Source organism: Oryzias latipes, chromosome 5 (genome assembly GCF_053564925.1).
Source record: "Oryzias latipes strain Hd-rR chromosome 5, Olatipes_Hd-rR_3.1".
NCBI lineage: Eukaryota > Metazoa > Chordata > Actinopteri > Beloniformes > Adrianichthyidae > Oryzias > Oryzias latipes.
In genome coordinates this window covers 13929951-13952862 of record NC_136241.1, presented here as the reverse complement: position 1 = coordinate 13952862, position 22912 = coordinate 13929951, and the positions used below count along the sequence as shown (strand labels likewise).

At 40.8% G+C, this 22912-nt stretch overlaps 1 protein-coding gene across 3 annotated transcripts; it reads right to left on the bottom strand.

The window, feature by feature from the left end:
* Nucleotides 1-912: 912 nt before the first annotated feature.
* Nucleotides 913-22824, bottom strand: znfx1 (zinc finger, NFX1-type containing 1). 3 transcript variants are annotated; one of them, XM_011474925.4, is made up of 19 exons: nt 22684-22824; nt 21213-21281; nt 20421-21130; nt 18106-18340; nt 16535-16887; nt 16262-16441; nt 15982-16088; nt 13521-13759; nt 13183-13311; nt 12118-12266; nt 11882-12025; nt 11671-11788; nt 11366-11589; nt 9381-9520; nt 8755-8887; nt 7355-7522; nt 5554-5664; nt 5367-5462; nt 913-3994 (listed from the first exon to the last, which is right to left on the bottom strand). In XM_011474925.4, exons 2-19 carry the CDS (start codon nt 21241-21243, stop codon nt 1547-1549), a joined length of 5715 nt encoding a protein of 1904 aa, XP_011473227.1. In that variant the 5' UTR covers nt 21244-21281; nt 22684-22824; the 3' UTR covers nt 913-1546. The 3 variants fall into 3 exon arrangements, with proteins under 3 accessions (XP_011473227.1, XP_020558865.1, XP_078803285.1); XM_020703206.3 differs by having other exon boundaries at nt 16535-16878; XM_078947159.1 differs by lacking the exon at nt 22684-22824 and adding an exon at nt 22185-22325.
* Nucleotides 22825-22912: the final 88 nt, after the last annotated feature.

Genomic DNA, 22912 nt, shown 5'->3' with positions numbered 1-22912 from the left:
CAATAGCTAAAGGGATCACCTTCTTCACAGCCAATGACAAGCAAATTCATATTCCTGCCTTCGAATTCAGAGAAGTTTGCTTACTCCTGACATTTCACAAGCCCACTTTCACCCTGTTCTCCTGGCTCTTACTTCAGCGCGGTGTGGCCTTAACCACCATCAGCGTCTAGGCTCTTCACGTCATTCGAGGTCATTCCAAGCATGCAAGATGTCTCCGACCCAGAGCCCAACCGCCAAAGACACGGATTATTTCTTTCACAAATTCCTGTTTCACTGTTAAATCTTTCAAATCTTTCCTTATTTAAGTTTCTCTTACATTTTTGTAACAGGTATTTCATCTCATTTTTTAATTTTTCTGTGCTAAAGTTTTGTAACTATTGTCTTATCAAATCTGAATGCCTTAAGAAGCAAAGAGGTAGTTTTTATAATAAAAGCACAGCAGTTTCAAACTCTGACAATAGCATATTGTAAGAAGACAAAACATGATCGATGAGTCAGTACCCCCTTGAGGATATTAGCCTTTTTCTCCAGCGTCACCTTTCATCCAGCTCAACCGGAATCTTGAATCCTATAAACACTGAAAAGACTGGCAAGCTTTTAAAATGTTTTCAATTTTAACGCTTTCCTTGACGGTCCATTTTCGTTGCCCTCCCCCTTCTTGAAGACTGGCCCGTTTGCATTGGAGCTGAGTTTATGACAGGGACACATTCATCATGTAATAAAGCGATGCAAGCTGTTACAAAACGGCAAAATGAAACTCAGCAACTGGGAGTCTTGTATAAAGAAGAGGAATGGTGGCTATTTCAGGGCTGTTTCCTCAGCTTCAGTGTGAATGATATCTTGGTACAGGCTCAAAAGCTTTCATTCTGTAGTTTCATCTGTACCTCCAAAGAAAAAAACAAACAAAAGTAATGCTTTTTATAAGAGCTTTATTAATTGTGCATACATACTAGTACACATAATATCTGAAATATGCTTGACAAAAAAAAATATCATTTCATCATGACAATTCAATATCATATGCATTACTTGAAGAAGAAAAAAAAGAAAACATATTTTAATTTTCTCTAACCTGTTCATCCATGCCTGACAAATGTCTGATTTCTCTGGCATATTTAAGGTGCTTTACTGCCACCTACTGTTAGATGAAAAGACACACCATCTCAAACATATCAAGCAAGAAGTGATGGTGAGATTGTGAAACAATCAAGTTGAAACCCCTTTTGTTCTTTAACTATTTATAGATATTAAGTACAATCTGAAAAGCAGTTTTTACATCCTATTTATACCAATAATCTGTTCTTGAAATTGAAAAATGTAACCAATTTATTTCAAATAAAAGAATGAGTTCACTTAACATCAGTATGGGCATGCAGGGTTTGATCTTTTATGCCTGCCCGGAAATGTTTTTGAAAGGACCCTGTTTCGTTGGCTTTTGCAGAGGTTAGTACCTCTCCAGCATGAATGAAAGTAGATATAACACCACAGTCTGGGTAGTTTTAACAACAAAGAGCCAAAGCAACAATTAATTGCTCTTATGAAATATCTAAATGTCTTGGAGTTCAAAGTTGAGGAGATTGTTTTGCTCAGACCAAGCAGGGTGCAGTGCTCCATCCATTTCCGTAGCAACAAGGTTACCTCTGTTGAGTGTGTGATTTTGGCCACCAATAGTGGCATTGCAATCTGGGCATTTTCGGCTTTCCATGGCCCCGCCGCACTCTGTGATCAGGTAGACGTGCCCGTTAGGACATTTGTGCCAGTGACCTGGAGGCATTTTCAGACTTGAGACGATCATTTTTCTCTCCTCTTCAGTGATTCCTAAGCCTGTCATTGGAAACTTTTCATCCAGTCTCTTCATGGCTTCTTTGACCTTGAGTTCATCATGCTCAGTAAAGGGGCCGCACGTTTTCAACAGGTTTCGGATTTCCTCTTCCTCAGGTTCGATTTGGTCTGTTTTTTCCATCTTATATGCCTTTTGACAGCGGACGTTGAGCTCAGCCTGGAGGTTCAGTCTTGTTAGCTCTCTCTGCAAATCACACACCTGCTGATCTGTGAATTTTTGTTGTGGATTATTAAGCCAGCTCAAAAACTGATTAACACTCTGCCGAAACCTGTAGCCATGACTGAACAGCATTTTTTCCTTTTCAATCTCCAAAAGCTTTCCAACTCTTTCTAGGAAATCTATTTGGTTTTCCAGAACCCAAAGATCATGTACAGTAAGGAAACGCTCTCCCAGTTTTTCCTGGATTTTGAAATACTCATCTCCCAGATAAATTTGACAGCTGGTACAGTTCTTGAGCTTGCTTTGAAGGTTTATCCTCTGCTCTTCGATGTCAAGTTTCCGTCCATTTATCTTCTCCTTGACCATCTCGATCTCAGCCAGACTGCGGTTGATGTGCGCTCCGTAGCGCAGGTTCTTGCGTATTGGAGTTTTACACTTTGGACATTCCTTTAATTTAATGGTCACCTGCTCTTCATTGTTTGCCTTGATGTCATCCAACCCCATGTAATGGTCCATGGCAGTAGATTCAATGAGGTGTCCGCAGTCCTCCAGCTGAATGAAGCGAGCATCGGGCTCGTCTTCGGTTCCAAAGAAAATGTCTGTGACCTCCTCGCGATTGCAGATGCGGCACATGTTTGGGCATTTGTCTCCACATAGACCGATGCATTGGTGGCCACAGTTCAGGATCTTGGTGCAAGGTTGGGTGCATGGTGGTCGATCGCATGGCTCGTGGCAAAGTTTGCTGCAGCTTTGGTGAGGACACTGCCAAACACAGGGCTCAATACAGGGAGCACACGGCTGACCACATGGCTTCATGCAATTACTGTGGATGCAGCAATTCTCACAAGGTCTCTGGCAGGGGGGGCAATCCCCAGTGCACGGCTCCGTGCACTTGTGTGAGCAGATCAGAAGACGCTCACATTGGTGAGAACAGAGCACGTGAACGCGTCCCTGAAGGCAACTGCTACAGGTACCAGAACATTCATGGCCACACTTCAGCTGATGCCGACATGGGATTGTACATTTGAGCTGGTCTCTCTCTTTCTTGTAAAAGCAAGCCCCTTGCTGACTGTGCCCACATTCAAGTGCTAGAGTGACCACCACCATGCACTTGGTGGTGCATGGTGCCCCACAGGTGGAGCCACATGGATGGCCACAGCTAAGCAGCTTTTGACAGGGCTCCCGGCATTCAAATGTCTGCGGACTTTGGTGGCAAGGAATCATCTGAGAATGCTGACACTTAGGTACAATCTTCTCAACCTTCATTGGACACTTCTTTGGACATTCTTGATGGCAAACAAGTGTGCACCGGTGTCCCAGATCGCATAAAATCTTCTCGCACTTTTTGCTGCATTTAAATTTCTTGTGCTCCAAGTCAGAGGGGTGACAGACTCTTGAGCATACATGGCCACAATCCAGTCGATACTGGCAAGGCTGGTTGCAGCCCCCCTCTGGGGCTTGTTTAAAGTCTGCAGCACAAGATGCCTTTACCCGTCGATCTGAATGATTCTGACAACACAGGGTTAGAGCTTCTCCAATCTGGTCTTTTCCTCTCAAGGTGTGGAAGATGTTGCTCCATAGCGGGACTCTGCTCAGGATTGAACTGTTCCCGATACAGTAAAGACCTTTCTTGGCACGGGACAAGGCTACACAGACACGGTTGGGAATACTCAAAAAGCCAACTTTTCCTTCCAGGTTGCTACGCACTAGAGACAACAGCACGATATCGTTCTCCTCTCCCTGGTACTTATCTACAACATGCACCTTGACTCCTGAAAACTCGCTTGCAGGCATTTCTTTACGCAGACAATGAAGTTGGCCTGTATAGGTGGTGAGAATGGTGATTTGTTCTGGTTTGTAGTCTTGGAAGAGAAGGTACCGGCAAAGGGCAACAACAAACTTTGCTTCATGAATGTTTTGATGGCTTCTCCCATCTTTGATCTGTTCCTCTGGGTAACTGTGCTCCACAAAAAACAAGTTGGTGTTGAGCCCCTGTAAGATGTGATAAAATGTCACGTGTTTTTACAGAGCATGAAAGTTTATTCAGTTGTCTTTATCATTTTTAGTTGATCAACTTGGAGTGTTTGGTCCACAACAGAGCTTTTTTTCTTAAGGCCAAGTCACACAGCCACTAAGTACATTTTGTGCATTTTCCACATATATAAATTGGTCATACATGAATATACGTTGAAAAAGTAAGAAAAGTTGTGTGCCTTACCTAAAAGTTTCACAAATGCAACACGAATGGACCACGTTAAAACCACGAAAAGAATACAAACCACACAAGGAACACGTAAACCTGCGCTTCGTGCAATCCCTTCACGGGTTCTGGCAATGCTTTGTTTTAATTCAACAGCCGGATTTCCCCAGTCTGCTTGAGTTCTAAGTCAGCTGCTAGGTGCCAGCTAAGGCAGCATGCGGAGGGGGGATACTTGGCAGGAGCTGCAGCAGGGAATATCCGCGAGAAGGGCCTGGTACGTGTTCAGAGTAGCATCTACGACCGCCATATCTGAGCCCCTCCCGCGCGGTGCAGGACACCGTCCCACAAGAGACCTGACCCCACATCTGGGTGGGGAGTCAGGTCTCTCAAAATCCTTTGACAAACAATTTTGAATCTCACGGAAAACCCGTACTCTGCATAGACTGCTGTAGGGGTGACAGATCAGCCAATTTATAAACTCGTCACACAATACGCCAATTGTGCATGAACCATGCATGATTATTCCACTGTTTATGTGCAATTTATTAGTGATTTGTGCTGCAATTACGTAGTTTGAACATGACATGTGCATCATATACACAATATAAAAGTTAGACATCGATGGTACATTCGTGAAAGGTCCATTAGATATACGTGGAACAGTACTGGACAGCCACAAATTTGTGTATGCATCTCGCAAAAAATCAAGCACGATTGCATAAGATTGACGTAATAATTGCGCATAAGCTACGTAAAATATGCACACACTGCGATGACTGTGTAAACCAAATTCACGTAAAGACCCATCAGCCAAAACCCTCGACGTTCATCTGCGCACTTCGACGAACGCAAGAAACACTTATGACCTACGTACATCACGCATGTATTACGAAAGACCTAAATACATGGACAATGCCCAAAATGTACGTAGCAGCAGTGTGACATGGCCTTATTAATTTTTGATTTTGTTTCCCCATATGTGAAAGATCACCTGAACTCTGATGCTGTCCAAACCAACCCCAGTTTTCCTCAAAACATCATTTACAGTCTGACTGCAAATAAACTGTCCACCCAGTTGTAGTTTTGTAACATTTAACTATAAGATGCCAAAGAACAGGCTTACATACTGCAACCAAAGGGAACTCCTAACACTAAAGTAAATACCTTGATGTTTTCGTACTCCAACACAGAAGGATGGTTTTCAAGTTCAGAATAGATGTGTGGGGTGAGAAGACACGCAATTTCCGGCCTCATACGATGCTAAAAAACAAATCAAGAAAAACACTCACTCAGTCTCTTCCGCTTGAATCGTGTGATCTTTGTTTTCATTGATTAGTGCAGAAGAACAAACCTGGTAGTTGAGTCTTACGTATGGCAGTCCCATCCTCACCAGCCTCTCAAACATGGACATTTCCAGGTTGAAATTCTTGGCTAGTTCAAATACTGTGGCACTGGGACGCAGCTGAAATAAAGACAGTCACATTTAAAGCAAGCCCAGACCATGAAACTACCCTTACAAGTCACAATATACATATCAGATATTGTATGATCATCATTTTATTTCACCTCTTTTTTTTAGTTTTTAGTTTTATTTTCTAGAAATATTATACGTGACATGAAAGTAACTTTGCTAATAACATGCCAATGTTGAACGTGTTTCATTGTGTCCTGATAGAAAGAACATACTGTAGAGTTGGCAGCTTGTTTTAAGCCTGAAGTGAATAAACCTCTGTTTACTTGACAGCTGTGTGCAATCTAAGTAAAATGCAAAGTTGCTCTTAGCCAAAATGTGTGCTAAAAGTTATTTTAAATCACAAAAATAATAATGAATAGTTAATTAATTGGTTGAAGAAACTATATTTGCAATAGGTAGGCGATGTACAAAGCGACACACTTTGGAGTTTGACAGTTTGGTTGTTTTCATAGAGGGAGTCTTACAATATAATATTTATATTGTTTACCTGTTATTACTTTCTTAATTATCTGCATAATTTCTTATTAGAGTGCTTTTGCAAAACTAATTTAGCATCAGAACAGAACAATTCTGTATGAAGGAGGGCGGTGGGGGAGGCAACACAAAGTCTCATTTCGAGGTGAAGCTCTGCGATTTGCTCCAATGGACACAAAACCTGTGGTTATTAAACGGCAGAGTAATCCCACAGCTTTTATTGAATCCAGCCATCCACCTTCATTAAAATCAGAAATTAATATAGAAAATCAGATCAACTATGACTGCTTGCAGTGAGAACAGAAAAACTGAAAAACCAACATCAATGGGCAAAACAGAAAATAAAATTACACAGTTTTTTTCCCATTTGATTTTCTGGTATCATATATCTGGTCTAATACACATATATATATATATATATATATATATATATATATATATATATATATATATATATATATATATATATATATATATATATATATATATATATATATATATATATATATATATATATATATATATATATCTGGTCTAATACATATATATATATATATATATATATATGTATTAGACCAGACCAGATATATATATATATATATATATATATATATATATATATATATATACATACATATCTCAGAGACTGGCTATATCTCTATATCTTAACAAGGATAGATATATACTGTACACACACACATATTTATATATATATACACATTTTATTGTGATGTATTAGTTGGTCTCAGTGTGCGATCGAGTTATTAATTAAAGCCCGGTAACTTGTATTAAGTTTACGGTGAATTTTAAAATAAATAGCTCGGATTTATTCATTTAAATAAAAGAGCACAAATCCACCAATAAACAAGGCAGATCAAAAACGTTTTAGATTTCAGCCAACAGGGAGAAGAAAGCAACACAAAGTCCTAAAATGTGTGATAGAACTGTGTGTAGTTGCTACCACATGCTGCAGATTGCTAGACAGGCTGGCAGGCCATATGTGCTTGGTAGGCTCTGACAAGTTGTGTAATCATCTACTGGATACCAGAAAACCATCACTTTTCAATCCCCTCCATGCTACTTATTTGTTTCCTTTCCAGATTACAGGTTGTACTAATACCAAAACAATGTTTGGTTTGGGAAGGTGAGGATCCCCCAGAGGATTCAGGGATTATTGTCCTTTTAAGTGCAGCTGATCTCTTACCTGCTGATGGTCTCCAATGAGAATGAGGTGTTGGCATGCTTTGCTGAGTGTGGTGATGGTGTGGGCTTCCAGCACTTCTGCAGCCTCTTCCACTATCACCACAGTCGGACGAACTTCTTGCAGAGATTTACGAAACTTGGCCGCCCCAGTTGTCGTCATTCCAATAACCTGGTGGATGGAACATGCGTTTACTTATGAACACAACACTAATAACTGACAGAGAAAATTATGATTTATTCTGTAAACAGAAAGGTTAGAATAAAAACTTCCATCATGTACAGTGGTGGACAAAATTGTTGGTACCCCTCAGTTAAAGAAAGAAAGTCCACAATGTTCACTGAAATGACTTGAAACATTCAATAGTAATAATAAATTAAAATGTACTGAAAGTTAAATAATCAAAATCAGCCATTACTTTTGAGTTGTTGATTAACAGAATTATTTAAAAAAAAAAAGTAATGAAATAGGGCTGGACAAAAATGATGGTACCCCCATAAAAGACTGAGAACTAATTGCCCAGGGGGTCATGATGGACTCAGGTATGTCCTTTAATTGACATCACAGCTGTTTTTAAACCCATAATCAGTCCGTCTGCCTATTTAAAGGGAGACAAATAGTTACGTTGCTGTTTGGTGAAAAGGTGTGTACCACACTGAACATGAACAACAGAAAGCCAAGGAGAGAACTGTCCGACGACATTAGAAACAAAATTATAGACAAACATCATAAAGGTAAAGGCTATAAAACCATCTCTAAGCAGCTTGAAGTTCCTGTGACGACAGTGGCACATATTATTCAGAGGTTTAAGACCCACGGAACAGTAGCCAACCTCCCTGGACGTGGCCGGAAGAGGAAAATTAAGGACAAATTTAGGAGACGGATAGTTAGAACTGTATCCAAAGAGCCCAGAACAACCTCCAAAGATATTAAAGGTGAACTCTTAGATCAAGGTGCATCAGTGTCCGATCGCACCATTTGTCGTTGTTTGAGCCAGAGTGGACTTCATGGGAGACGACCAAGGAGGACACCACCGTTGAAAGGAAATTATAAAAAAGCCAGACTGGAATTTGCAAAAATGCATGTTGACAAGCCACAAAGCTTCTGGGAAAATGTCCTTTGGACAGATGAGACAAAACTGGAGCTTTTTGGTAAGGCACATCAGCTCTATGTTCGTAGACTCAAAAATGAAGCGTAGAATGAAAAGAACACCGTCCCGACTGTGAACATGGAGGATGCTGAGTTCTGTTTTGGGGCTGCTTTGCTGCATCTGTCACAGGGTGTCTTGATAATAAATTTAGGTAATTTTGGAGCCGAAGTGGTTTAACATATTTTTGCATTAATAGGCGCCAAGGGGTTAAAGAAACAAAACCTGACTCCCACCATTTATGCCAGTTACGTACTTTCGCCTGCTTGAGTACATGAAGGTTCTGCTGCCGTTTCACGTCCGCCAGTCTGTCCACTGCATTCTGATAAGCCACTTCGGACTGCAAGGCTTTTGTGCGAAGCTCCACCCTGTAGCGTGTGAGCCATAACCTGCAGACAATAATAATATATATATATTAAAGAACAAAACACCAGTATTTATAAATTCAGCGAGCCATAACTAAATTTGAATAGGATGGTAAATAAACTGAAAAACCAACAAGCACGTATTTCCCAAAATTCCCCAGCTTGAATATTACCAGGGTACCTGCACCTGCCTTCATAGAAAACTGCCCTATATGTGACTTGAAATGACTGTAATAAGCCCACAGTCTGGTTTCCACAGTTATGGAACTTTGGAGTTAAACTGTGGCTCTTTGGTGATCAGATCCACTGGGATCCATTTTCTCGGCGATTAGTGGACCTAATTACACACACTGGGAATGCACCGCTTGCATCAGACAAAAGTTCTGCAGGGAGCAGACGAACTGCGCAAGAAAAGGAAAACAAATGGAAGGGTAATGTTTGCAGAGTTTTTTATGATAAACGATAGGAGGCAGAAGAGGAAAACCAAGATGAATTACTCAGAAAGTGAACTACTAACCGGTACAGCTTCCATCTGTCCTCAACACTAAGACTCCAAACATTGAAGACATTCTTCTCCTCTTCCTCCGTCATGGCCAAGCCCCTTCCTATCTCCTTCCGTATTCTGCTCTTCATTTTTTTCCTCTGGTCTCTTTGCATCTGTTGAGATTAGAATGGGGTACACTCGAATCTTCCAATTTTTGAATTGTTGCAGCATCTGCTGAAATGCTATGGTGCTGTGTGTGTGTAGGTGTGTGTGCATGCGTGCGTGTGTGTGCGTATTTCTGAAACCTTGAAAGGCAGTTTGTAAGGAATGCCTGTCAGAAAACAAAACATTCTAATTTTCTCCCACTGTAAAATTCAATATGAAATTTAAACCAACTGATTGAATTAAAAACACTCATATTTTAAAGGGCTACTTTAACTGTAATGCTGCATGCACATTACTGTGCAAAAGTGCAAAGCAATTAAAATGGTTACCACTCCTGTCAATAGGTTTCCAACATAGTGTTAAGTGTGTCAGGAACTGAACATCCATGGGTAGCATAGACTGTTTATTAGAACTAGACTGAGTGGCTCCTCCCCCCTGGTGCTCCAAACAGGAAGTACCTGCTGGCTCCAAGAAGCCAAAATCAAACAGACTTCTACTAAAAAATAAACAGCTATTATTAAGTCATTCTATTTGTCAGAAGAAAAAAACATTTTTGCTCTGCTATCTTTTTTAACATGTTCTTGTTAATCTTGTTAATTCTTTCTGTAGTGTAAGTCACTCAGGTTATAAACTGACCAATCAGATACCTCAATAAAAGTCTGTGGACTCACGTCGAACCATTTGATTGACAGATTCTCCTGAGCCCACTTTAAAGTGGTAGGGGTGTGGACTTCCAACAAGCTCACTCCAGTTTGGCTAGAGTGCTTGCCATAGAAACGACGACTCATACCGACTAATTTCTGGTTTAAACACGGCAGCATCTGAATCACAATAAAATGGCTACTGAATTGACTTTGTCGCAACCCTAACGGTCCCCGCTCGTGTCAAATGTATCTACTTTTGCTAAAGCATTTTGCGGTCCGCAGATGTTAATAACAATAATAACCTCGTAAAATGTTTATTTTAATGTTGACGAAAAATGAAAGAAAAAAGGATGTTTAGGATGAGGACTCTCAGGAATCCTGCAAAAGACAACAATTTTTTCTTCTTCTTCCGTTTACTCCCTGAGCATACCTTTTCCTCAAAGTAAAATGCCATCGACAACATATCCAAAAAATAAAAGCCAAGCCATGTAGCTTTCATTAAATCCTGGATCGTTGAAATTTTCATTGTTTGTAATGACACGACTGTACAGTTTTGTATTTAGGCGATGTTCTTTTATTTTATGGCGCTGTAATTCAGTCGAGGGAAGCTCTCCATTGTTAAGGAAAACATAAATTTGTAAGATCGCCGAGTTTTCTGCTGTTTAAATGGACAATCGTAAAGGAGGCAGAACTGTCGTTACCAGAAGCAGAGCTTTTACATATATATATACATACATATATACATTTATTTTAACTTTTTAAATAATTAATTCAAACGTCAGCGACAGACTGGCGACCTCTCCAGGATGTCCCCTGCCTTCACCCACCAGGATAGGCTCTGGCATCCCCATGACCCCGAAAGGGAGAAAAACGGGTTTAAAAGATGAAGAAATGAATGAATAATTAAAAAGTTTACAATCTTGGAACAACAAACCTATAAAAAGATATACAAATTAGGGGAGCAAATCTATATCAAATTGCTTAACCTTCGCAATATTGGCCACAAAGAGGAAGTGACGTAATGCTTGCGGGTTTACGGACTGATATGACAGCCGGGTAGCGACAGACTTCATTTGGTTAGAGCCAGAAGTGAACTATTCTCTTTGGGTGACGTCACACTCACTTGGTCCAGTTCTCGCATACAGATGGGTACAAAGAATGTTACTACCTGAACATGACAATATTCAAGGAAATCCTAGGTATTTTCACCTGCCATAAATCCCCACTCTGCTCAGCCTGTGGACCAACTTTGTCCAGGTTCATAGCCAGCAACAGGTCCTCCACTGCTCTGACAGCCTGGCCCTGGTCTCCCTTCTGTCTGCCAGCTGTGGGGCCCACTGTCCAGTTGTCCTCAATCATCCTCTCCTCCTGGATCAGATCAGCCTCCTCCGCAATTTCAATGAGGTCTTCCTCCTCCATTTCTGCTTCTTCCGCTACAGGAAACACAGTACAGTAAAAAACCTGCACGCCATTGTTTCGGATACACATTTGTGCGAGTTGTAGAAAACCCATACCTTCAGCTGCATTTGTGTTCTCTGCCTCCCTCAGCTGGAACACAGTAGAGCCCAAACCCAGCCACTCCATTATCACACTGAACTTCTGGTCACTCCACAACTGAAATTCCTCTTCCACCTACAATTGAATTCACATTGAGAAGATTGCATTGAATTTCCCTCTGTTTCAGTTTCTTTTGCACGTGTGCATCAAGAATTCCATGTGACTCACAGGGAGGGAATGGAGACTTTTCCAGTGTGTGTCTGAAATGAACCTCTGTAGGAAGTTTTCACGGATGACACCTTTCAAAGAGCACTCTAGCTTCATGCTATGGCTTTGCAACTCCCTCTCCTCCATACACAGCGTCTTGTAGATCTGTTAAACGGGAGAGGACAAGGGGAACCTGTGTGACCAACGGCATGGTGAAAACCAGCCCACCCAAGCTTAAAAAACAAGCAGGAACCCACCTGGTTATGAGCACTTTGGAGGTTAGATGGCAGTGAACGTCTGTAGGCGGGTGACTGGCTCAGCTCACGTAAATTGAACTGCTTCAAAATCTCACTGTTGCTGCGACCTCCCACTCTGACTATGCCTTTACTCAGAAATTTATGAATCCCTGAAAACAGAGAAAGACTAAATGACCATTTGGAAGCAACAAACCCCAAACGCTGGAATGTAAACGTGTTGACAATGGCCGTGTTTTCATGGACACAAGTAATCGGACCTGAAGCCTGATCAGAATAAAATGTGTCTTGTAATCACGCCATTTGGAATACTCTGCATTCAGATAAAAACTTTCTTCTGATTGAAACAGGTGGATCATGCCGATTGTTGAGCCGACCGTGGTGCATGTAAACAATTTATTCTGATTGTGGGTCTTTACTGGACTGGCGTCATGTGTAGACGTGTGCTCTGGAGGGGACTTCGCTCCGGAGCCAGCTGCTCTGCCCCGGCAAGCTGCCTCTGAGCAGAGGTTTTAAATGCGGAAATGCCAATCCGTGATCCGAGCAAACAATCATGTCGTGTTACCAATCGTTTCCAGAAAGAAAAAAGGCTGAGGTCATACATTGCGTGTTGCTGCATTGCCCACACGTATTTTAAGGCATCCAAGGTAATAACCCTTCTAGAGGGGTAGTGTGGTATTATGTGCAAATAGTGAATTTAAAAATATAATAATGACAATAAAAGCACACTCCGAGGATCATCTCTCTACATGCTAGCAGCAGCCATGTTTCTGTACATAGTACTGAGCTACTTTCCTCTTCAACGTCACTTTGCGGTCTTTTAGATTGTTCTGTGCATGTCAAAATGCTTTATTCCAAACGAACTTGTAAAATGTAATCGGATCAAGTTTTCCAGGGCCTGTGTACACAGTTCAATTCGAATCCCATTTTTTAGCAGATTAAAAGACCTTTTGGACATTTAACTGCAGCTAATGTGAAAGCAGAGATCAAAAAGATCATATTTCATTAGAGGTATGTCATATACAGAGTGTATAAAATCACATTTTTGGTATATTATATCCCACTCACCCTCAAGGAACTGATCCAAGGCGTGGTTAGTGTAACAAACAACCAACATTGGAGTTGTGCCATGCCGATCAATCAGCATTTGATTGGCCAACAGAGCTTCAGCAATTTTCAGGCCTACGTATGTTTTTCCTTAAAAAAAATGGAAAAAGCAGATAAAGCTTTGGTAGTACAGAACGTAAACACAATGTTGAGATCCAACTTTCACCATTTTGTGCCAGAAAGTTGGGCTTTTCATTTTTTCATTTACGTGTACATTAGGAGCAGCACATGTGCCTCACGCCTTAACAAAAGATCAATTCTTAATCAGAGTTTTCACTCAAAGCTTTCGCATTTCTTACCGGTGCCAGGAGGTCCCTGTATGATTGCCAGCTCCTTGGTGAGAGCCAGCTGGAAAGCTTTCATCTGAGACTCGTCCAGGCCCAACTCTTGCATAGGAGGCCAGGCTTCTGGCTTAAGGCTGTGAAAAGGCCTGATGCTTTCCTTGTACTCTGGGTCAGCAACGGAAGATAGGTCATACACATCATTCGCTTTAAGGTATTCTGGGGGATTCACGTCTTTGTGACACTCTACGATGTACCTGAAAGCACAAAGATTCTCACTGTTGCATCTTCAGAAAGTATTTAAAACTGAAATCCTTTTTGTTTTAGCGGATACATTTTCCTTTTACATCAGTTGTGAAATAAAAAACTCTAAAAATATCATTTTTTAAGTTACTGCAGACCAGGTTAAAACAGAGGATTCAAAATTAGATTTAAAAATTACAAATATCATGAATAGATTTTTAAAAAGGGGGGAAGAGGGGACAAACTTTAATAGTTTAATGGTGTGTCCAATAAAAAAAACAGGTATGCCACTAAAATATGTAATAAATTCATTACATCTTGGCTAAACCTTAATGTTTCATGTCCCTAACATTATTTGTATCCTTCTGAAACCCCTCAAAAAGAAAAAAAGAATCTAGAATGTTAGTGTTTGAAAAAGATATTTTTTTCTATTATGTAAAACCATTTACAAAATACTGTACAAGAAATGTTGATTCATAGTGAGCCAAAAGGATAGCAGATTTTCTGTTTCTGAACCGTTTTGGACAAATGAAAACCCTCCAAAGGTGCACTATCTACCAGTGTGCATCCATGCTCACTAGATTGGCGAATATAGACCCCAATGCTTTGGGTTTGAACAATTTTTGGAAAAAAATGTATTTTATTTTATTTTTTTAAATAAAACATCAAGGTTTTCATCATCAAAACACAGTGGATTCAGTGGATAGTCGTCATAAAACACTTACTGATTTTACAAACTGAAAATCTAATCAATGACATCATATTCGCCGTTTAAAAAAACCTGAAAAGCGGTGAGCATGGGGCTGAATTGCTTTTAATATCCATTTTATGCTCATTTCAAAACGGCTGCTTCCGTCAAATCTCAAAAAAACTTGGCGGGAAAAGCTCAACTAAGTTTCCAAACTTTATGGTGAGAATAATTTATCTATTGAAGTGGAGGACGGTTACTAGGATGGTTACTTCCGCAAAGTGCGTGTCAAGCGGGCCATTAACCCGCTTATACCACGGTCACTTACAAAAGAAATAAATAGTAACCCGTTTTTAGTCCTTAATTCTTGTTTTTTTTCCAATTTGGATCCCTTTTCTCACAAAAAGCGGACTATTTGTTACGTATATATACATGGTAAATGGCGTATACTTATATAGCGCCTTTCTTCCTACAAGGACAAAGCGCTTTACACAGACCCATTCACCCAGTCACACACACATTCACAAGCTGGTGGCCGCTCCGCTGCCAAACACAGGCGCCCGCCTACCACCAGAGGCAACGTGGGGTTCAGTGTCTTGCCCAAGGACACTTCGACTCATGGGCGTGCAAGGCGGGAATCGAACCTGCAACCTTACGATCATGGGACGACCGCCCTACCACTGCACCACGCCACACATATGATATGTTACTTGTTAAGTAACCTGCACCACCGCTGCAGTCAAGACTCTGCGATATAAAGCGATATATATATATATGCTGATCTTTCCGATGGGTTGAATAAAGCATCAGTTCAGAGAGAAAGTTCATCTCTTACCGCTTGTTTTTATCCAAAGGATGAAGCAAAAGGTTGTTTTTAAGAAGCCGGCACAGTGATACAAAACATTAAAGCTAGGTGACCGGAACTTCTTTTTTCACCGTGCAGTTATCCTGGGGTATATCACTTTTTAATGCACACCCAGCAGCCAGTCAGAATAGAGTATTCACCCGGTGATGGTATGTAAGGGTTACTTTTTAACGCACACCGTGGAAGCCTGAACTGTCCAACGCGAAGCGAAGGATGGTTGCTTCCGCCACAGTCAAGATTTGTCGACATATGTATGCTGATCTTTCCGATGGGTTGAATAAAGCATCAGTTCAGAGAGAAAGTTCACCTCTTACCGCTTGTTTTTGTCCAAAGGATGAAGCAAAAGGTTGTTTTTTAAGAAGCCGGCGCAGTGATACAGAACATTAAAGCTAGGTGACCGGAACTTCTTTTTTCAGCATGGTTTATCACTTTTTAATGCACACCCAGCAGCCAATCAGAATCGAGTATTCACCCGGACCATGGTATAAAAGATGTTAATTTTGTCAATTCTTTGATATAGTGGTTTTTACAGAGTTTAACTTTCAATTAAGAGCTAAGTTTTGATTGCAGGACTTGCTTTTTACTTTTACATATCTTCTATGATCCTTCAAAATCAGTTTGTGTTTGTATTGTGTTTAAAATTGCCACACAACACACATACACACACGCACAGACACTGTTACCTCTGAAAGGGCAGGTCTTCCTCCTCCTGTTCCTTCAAGCCTTCCAGAACATACCGATAAGCTTCAAAGTAAGCAGTGGTCTCAACCATGAGAAACAACTGGTCAGTCTGTTCCAAAAATGGGAAGCTCTTTTCATTAAATTCATCCGGTTTTTAGGTTCAACTTCAGCCTGACTCTTAATTACAAACTTGTTAATTACAAACCTGCTCCACACATTTCTACACTTGTGATTGGCTGAGAGAGCAGAATTTAGAACAATAAAAACCATAAAGGGTCTCACCGGAATTCTGGCCAATTTGTATCTGCTCTCCTCGGTGAAGGTAATCTGGACTTGTCCTTTTTGCAGGTATTTGGGGTCTCGATCTGAGACCGTAGCAAATAAGAAGCTCTCAAAGTTATTGCACGAAAGGCAGACCAAAGAACCGAAGAGCAGCCTCTTGGAGTTCTGCCAGCGCACAAACTGAGGGAACAAAATCAGACCCATATGAGGATAAACATCATGACAACACACTAAAACTTAAATAATAGTAAGTAATTCCATTCAGAATCTGACCTGGAGTGGCTTAATATCAAACTGCACAACATAAGCGAGGCCGGTGTGTGTGCATTTGGGCACAACAAGTTGCGTATCAAAATAAACCCGGATGTCATCAAAGTGCTTCGTCTTTGCTGGATTCATGGTGTTCCCCAAGTTCTTTTGGGTCTGCAGTAACTGTTGGATCCCCTCCCTAAGCGGTCTCACAAAGTCCTCTCTGAGCAGTCGGAAGTGCGTGTCGAGGTAGAGGTGGGAGTTTGTGTAACGCTGATTGGTGAGGTTGGGTCTCAGAAATGGTTTGTGGTCCTCCTGGAACTCCTCAGGAGTTGGATAGATTGGTATGGTCCGAAAATCCTGCTGTTCTTCATCACCTAGGACACAAATGGGGTTCACATCCGTTGTAAGTTCTGTACACTCACTGGCCACTTTATTAGGTACACCGCAAATTTCTAATCAGCCAATCACATGGCAGCAACTCAGTGTAATTAGGCACATAGATATTGTCAACACAATTTGCTGCAGTTCAAGACAAGCATCAGACTGGGGAAAAAAAGAGATTTAAATGACTTTGAACGTGGCATTGCTGTTGGTGTCAGACAGGCTGGTCTGAGGATTTCAGAAACTGCTGATCTACTGGGATCTTAACCCACAACCATCTCTAGGGTTTATAGAGAATGGTACCAAAAAAGGGAACATATCCAGTGAGCAGCAATTCTGTGGGAATGGCCAGACTGGTTACAGCTGACAGAAAGACAACAGGAACTCAAACAACCACTGATTACAACCGAAGTTTGCAGACGAGCATCTCTGAATGCACAACATGTCCAACCATGAGGAAGATTAGACTATAGCAGCAGAAGACCACACCAAAGCCGGACAATAAAAGATTGGAAAAACGGCGTCTGGTCTGATGAGTCTCCATTTCTGCTGCAACATTTTGACGGTAGGCTCAGAATTTGGCGTGAACAATGTTAAAGCATGGATCCATCCATGCTTTGGTCCTTCAGCACCAACTGAACATGGTTCCAACGCCACACCTTATTGACCATGTCCATCCCTTTATGACCACAGTGTACCATCTTTTGATGGCTACTTTCAGAAGGATTAGGCGCCATGTCATAAAGCTGGAATCATCTCAGACGAGATTCTTGAAAGTGACAGCAAGTTCACTGGACTCAAATGACCTCCACAGTCACCAGATCTCAACCCAATAGTTCACCTTTGGGATGTGGTGGAATGGGAGATTGGCATCATGGATGTGTAGCCAACAAATCTGCAGCAAATGTGATGCTATCGTGTCAATATGAACCAAACTCTCTGAGGGATGTTTTTCAGTACCTTGTTGAATCTATGCTGCCAAAGAATGAAGGCAGTTCTGAAGGCAAAAGCGGGTCCAACCTGGTACTAGCAAGGTGTACCTGATAAAGTGGCCAGTGAGACTATGTTAAACCAAAAATATACAAGATTTCTTGAGGAACTACTAAAATTCAAGTGGGACATTCTCAACACCTCTTTCCTTAGCAAACAAAAACAAAAAAGTTATTCTTTAAAAAGGATTTTAATTAAACCAATCTTTAAAGGACCAATACCTTGCTTATCACCATCAGTGGGAAGAAGAGCATAAGTGTCCTTGTCTGAACGCAGGGTCCCCTCCCTTGATCTCTCCTGGAGATGCTCTATTAAGCCTTTCAGCTGTTCCCCGTTTTCCTCCACTCGAGTGTCCACGTCCAAACCAGATCCCCTCAGACTGTTGATGGAGGCTTGAAGCAGCGTCAACAACATACTCACTGCTTTGACTGAACTTGCAGGAAACATACTAAGCACCTGTATGAACCACATATGAAAGAAAGGATTAGAAAGTATTCATCTTAATAATAATGTACTTCATATCATGTACTATATTTTTCAGAGTACAAGTCGTGGTTTTGTGTAGTTTAGCCGGGGGTGCGACTTATATATGATTTTTTTTGATGTATGGCAACAACCACTAGAGGGCATTGTAGGTGTATCAGCATTTGCTGCTGACAGCAACTGAGGATAAAGAATTCAACAGATTTAGTGATTTGAAGTGAAATAAAGAGTTTAGTTGACCTGCTAGCATGTTTTTCATGATGTGGTTATCTTAAGAGTTGTTCCTCTGTTGGGCTAATATACTAGATCTTTCTCCTATGTTTCATGAAGCATCAGTGTGTTATGGTAGTGAATTGCGCAGCTTTATCTATGATTGTAATCTAGTTTATTATTACGATTTGTATTTCAAGATTATATGCTTGTTGTTGTTTTCTTATTTTATGAAATAAATTTCTCCCAAAATTGTGACTTGCACTCAGTGCATGTTTCTTTTCTATGATGCATTTTTTTGCAATTTATACTCCAAAGCGACTTATAGTCCAAAAAATGTGTTAAATGAAGATGAAGTGATTGCAAAATGCTTAGATAGCGTTGGATTTTTTTCTTTATAAATGACGTTTTACTTCAAAACCTTAAAAATTGCGTTATTTTTACAGAAATTCTATCACTTCATTAGAAGTGAAAGGGCTTATGTCATGCTTTTCTTAAACCTTTCAAGGTAAACTATATCCACATATATGATAATACATTACCGGTACCTTTGGCAACACATTTATTTATGAAATCATGGTTATTTTCCCGGTTCTTTTTCCAACTCGGATGTGAGACGCCTCGATGTCTGAGCCACCGGCTTTTTCTCCTTGTGGGTGCCGCTCATTTCATGACCTTAACCTATAGCCGGCCTCTGCAGCATCTCTGTGTTTTGCCCACGAAAACAAACAAACATCCAAACTTTTGCAAAGATGGATGTGCATATAGTACATAGAAAATAGTGTGTGTGTGTGTGTTAGCATGGGGGTGGTGCTGGCAGCACAGACTCTTCCTGAAAGGGGCTGGTCCTCACCTTGTGATGTCACAATGTGAGAACCCGCTCTTTTTCATGGGAGGGGCTGATGCTCAGACCGCAGGTTTTTAGAGGAATACTCAGAAATGCGTAATTGATAAAAAAAATACTGCTTTGAGGTTGTTCATAGTGAGGAATGAACATTATAATAAGATAATTTTGCATGACATGGGTCCTTTAAGGTAAACAGATTATACACAGATTAGACTTATGACTAAACATGTTAGAAAGTAAAAGATATTTTATATTATTTAGTGTTCTATCTTTATCACATCTTTCGATTTAATCAAACTGTATGAAATAAACGCCTCATTTGAAGTTAAATTAGCTATGAAAAAAATATACAGAAGGCAAGAGGAGCAAATAAAATGCATGCAAATTGGAACTCTCATTTTCCTTTTTAGACTCCTCGACTCTGATTGTTCCCTCATTATGCCATGAATAATTAATGCAGTGGGAAATGTAATCCCCCTTCTAACAGCTTTATACTTTATTTATTCAAATAGTTTCATGTCTGTTTAATGGTTTTTGTTTGAACAGAACAAAGTAGGGTTATGTCCGAACTCCCTCACCACAACTACAGAACTATATAAAGTGAGAATATGTAGTTCTCTGGATTTTAAAGGCAATTTGGACACCATTTTCACTGTTTTTCTGTTCTTTTAACATCAAATATGACGTCACCAACTTCCTGAAGTAAAAACCTGATAAGTATGAACATTTTATGAAGACTATTTATGCATCCACTGAGTACTGATGATGAAAACTTTTTTTTGTTTTTTTCAAAATTGTTCAAATGCAGTGCATTATGGTCTATATTTGCACGCTATGTCTTCGGACAGGGTTAGCTTCTGGTAAATTTCTAAAGCCCTCGATTGTGGATTTAGAAAAAAAATGGCGAACACACCATAATACGAAGTGGTGAGGAAATTCAGACACAACCTAAAATCAAGTTATTCCCTAATTATTTTTTTTTCTTTGGTTATTTACCTGCGAAAGAATGGTCAGGATGTTGTCAAGATGCTGCGGGTACTGGGCTCTGCGGGCAGGGTTGGACTCTAGCACCATGCCCCCCACATGTTGAGGCAAGGTGAATTGGAAAAAGGCTGAATCTTTGATGACGCCTGCCAGGTGCTGGAGTGTCCCTCTTTCTGCCCTGGATTCGAACGCTTTACTCAGCACCAAGCACACAAGTTGAATAAGGTCTGGCCGTATTTCTTTTGCACTCAGGAGTCTGTGAAAGGCGGGGTCTGAGGAGAGGGAAATGGCCACGACGGTGGGCTCCTCTTGGTAAAGTTCCTCCAGGGCTTTGTAGCCCATTATTCTGCCATGGGACCGAGCACCATCTCTTTTCTCATCTCTCCCGCCCTCTTCTCCCTCACCTCTTTGACCTCCTCTCCCCCTGCCCATCCTCGCTCCATCTCTTTCAGCGCCGCCACGTCCTCTGCCTATTTCAAGCCTCTCTCCAACGTTCTCTCTATTTCCTCCTCTCCCTCTTGGTCTGCCTCTGTCTGCCTCCTGCTCCCTCCTGTTGCCTCCGTCTCTGTCTCGCCACCAACCCCTTTCTGCTCCATCACCTGCCCCCACCGGGAACGCTGCTCCTCCATCTCTCTGACCTCTTCCTCTCCCACCTCTGCCTCCACCTCTTCCTCTGCCCCCCCTCCTTCTGTCTGGATTCTCACGATCCTCATTTTCTAAACCTGGAAGAAAAAGGCAACAGTGAGTCACAAAAAAACAACCCAACTTTTATCAGTTTTTTGTATGAAATTCTGAGTTCATTACCTATCCCAACTCTAAAAGTCAGTCTGTCCATGGTCTTTCTTCCATGCAGGACTTGAATGACTGCTTACACTAGAACAAAGAAAGGAGACAAAAAAGGAGGGACTACAGCATTAAAATGTAACACATAAAGATTTTAAACTAAAATAGCCAGAAAAAGGTTTGTGGAAAAATTTATCTTTTTTACTCCAACTCAAAATCAGAACAAAGGAAGGCCAATCTTGGATAAAATGGTAAATGGCGTATACTTACATAGCGCCTTTCTTCCTACAAGGACAAAGCGCTTTACAGTCACAGACCCATTCACCCAGTCACACACACATTCACTCACACATTCAGACACTGGTGGCGGCTAAAAGAGCTTTAAAGCACCCAAAGAGTTTAAAACTTTAAATTTTCTTATTCATGGTTAACTAAAACAAATTTCAATTATTAGCAATGTATACATGTTAATATTTGCATTTGAAGCAGTTAAAACACTGTGTACAAACTATAAAATGTTAGTCTGATCTTGTTTTTGCACAGTAGAAATTGCGCCCTCTGCTGGACGAACTTTTCTGCATCTTAAGTTTCTCTTCTCTGGAAATGGTGGGACAAAAAAACTGTATAGAAGCGACAACGTAACCCATGTGCTATCCTAAGCACTTTAACATTGGGAGTTGGGTCATCTAGACCCACTAGACAGTGCGCTGAACCTTTTTTCTTCAATGATTTGTGATCTTCACTGGTGTCCATGGATTACATGAAATCTTTTCACCTTTATCCACCTTTGTCATGGTAGGAGTAACACGTCAATTGCGAGGGTGGGGTCATCTAAGATAGCACAAGGGTTAAAGTCCCACTCCGATCATCTTTTTAACCATTGTAAAATAGTTTTTAGTGATCTTTCAATTATGATCATACAATTTTTAGGCAAAAATCAAACAACCAGTGTCATTTTCTAGGACATAGACTGTCGGCACTAATTGACCCTACCTCTGTTCCCCTCATCCATCTGTTTACACCAGGGGTGGGAAAACTTTGACTTGTGATCCACAAAGTGTTCTGGTATTTGACAGAAGGGCAGAACCAGTAGCAGATGTGAGTGTTTTAGTAGTCCTATGGGATGGGTCATTCAAATGTCGGTCTGGTCTGGTTTTTGCACAAGCGGCGTAGCTGAAATTGCGCCCTCTGCTGGACAAACTATCATGGATCATGGATGGAAGTTTCCATTTTCTTGAGTGACAAAAAAAAGGACAACAAAGAAGGTTTACCCGTTTAACTGCTTAATTAATTGCCCAAAATATGTCCCTAAGTGCAGTTTTCTATAACTGCATTTTTTAAAGTGGGGAAATTCGATTCCGTTTCTTAATTAACCCATAAAAGCCTTCAATTTCAAATCACACAATCTTAAATGTATTACTATTACTGCACAGCACTACCATTTCCAGTGGACATCACACGCAAGTTAAGAATCGATATTTTAGAAACGTACCTTTTTGGATAATCTCTTTATACCAGGATGTCTGCACCGTTTTGCAGTCCTCTGTTATCACTTTGCCGTTGAGGAGCACGAACAGTCTCTCCGTTGTCTGTTCTGACAGGCGGACTTCAGGACTCCGGAATATATAAACACATCTATCGGTTTCGTTTTCGTTTAACCGGAATCCCCCACCCCGCCCCACGGGGAGAGGACAGTGACTAATGCTTCTCTGATCATGTTG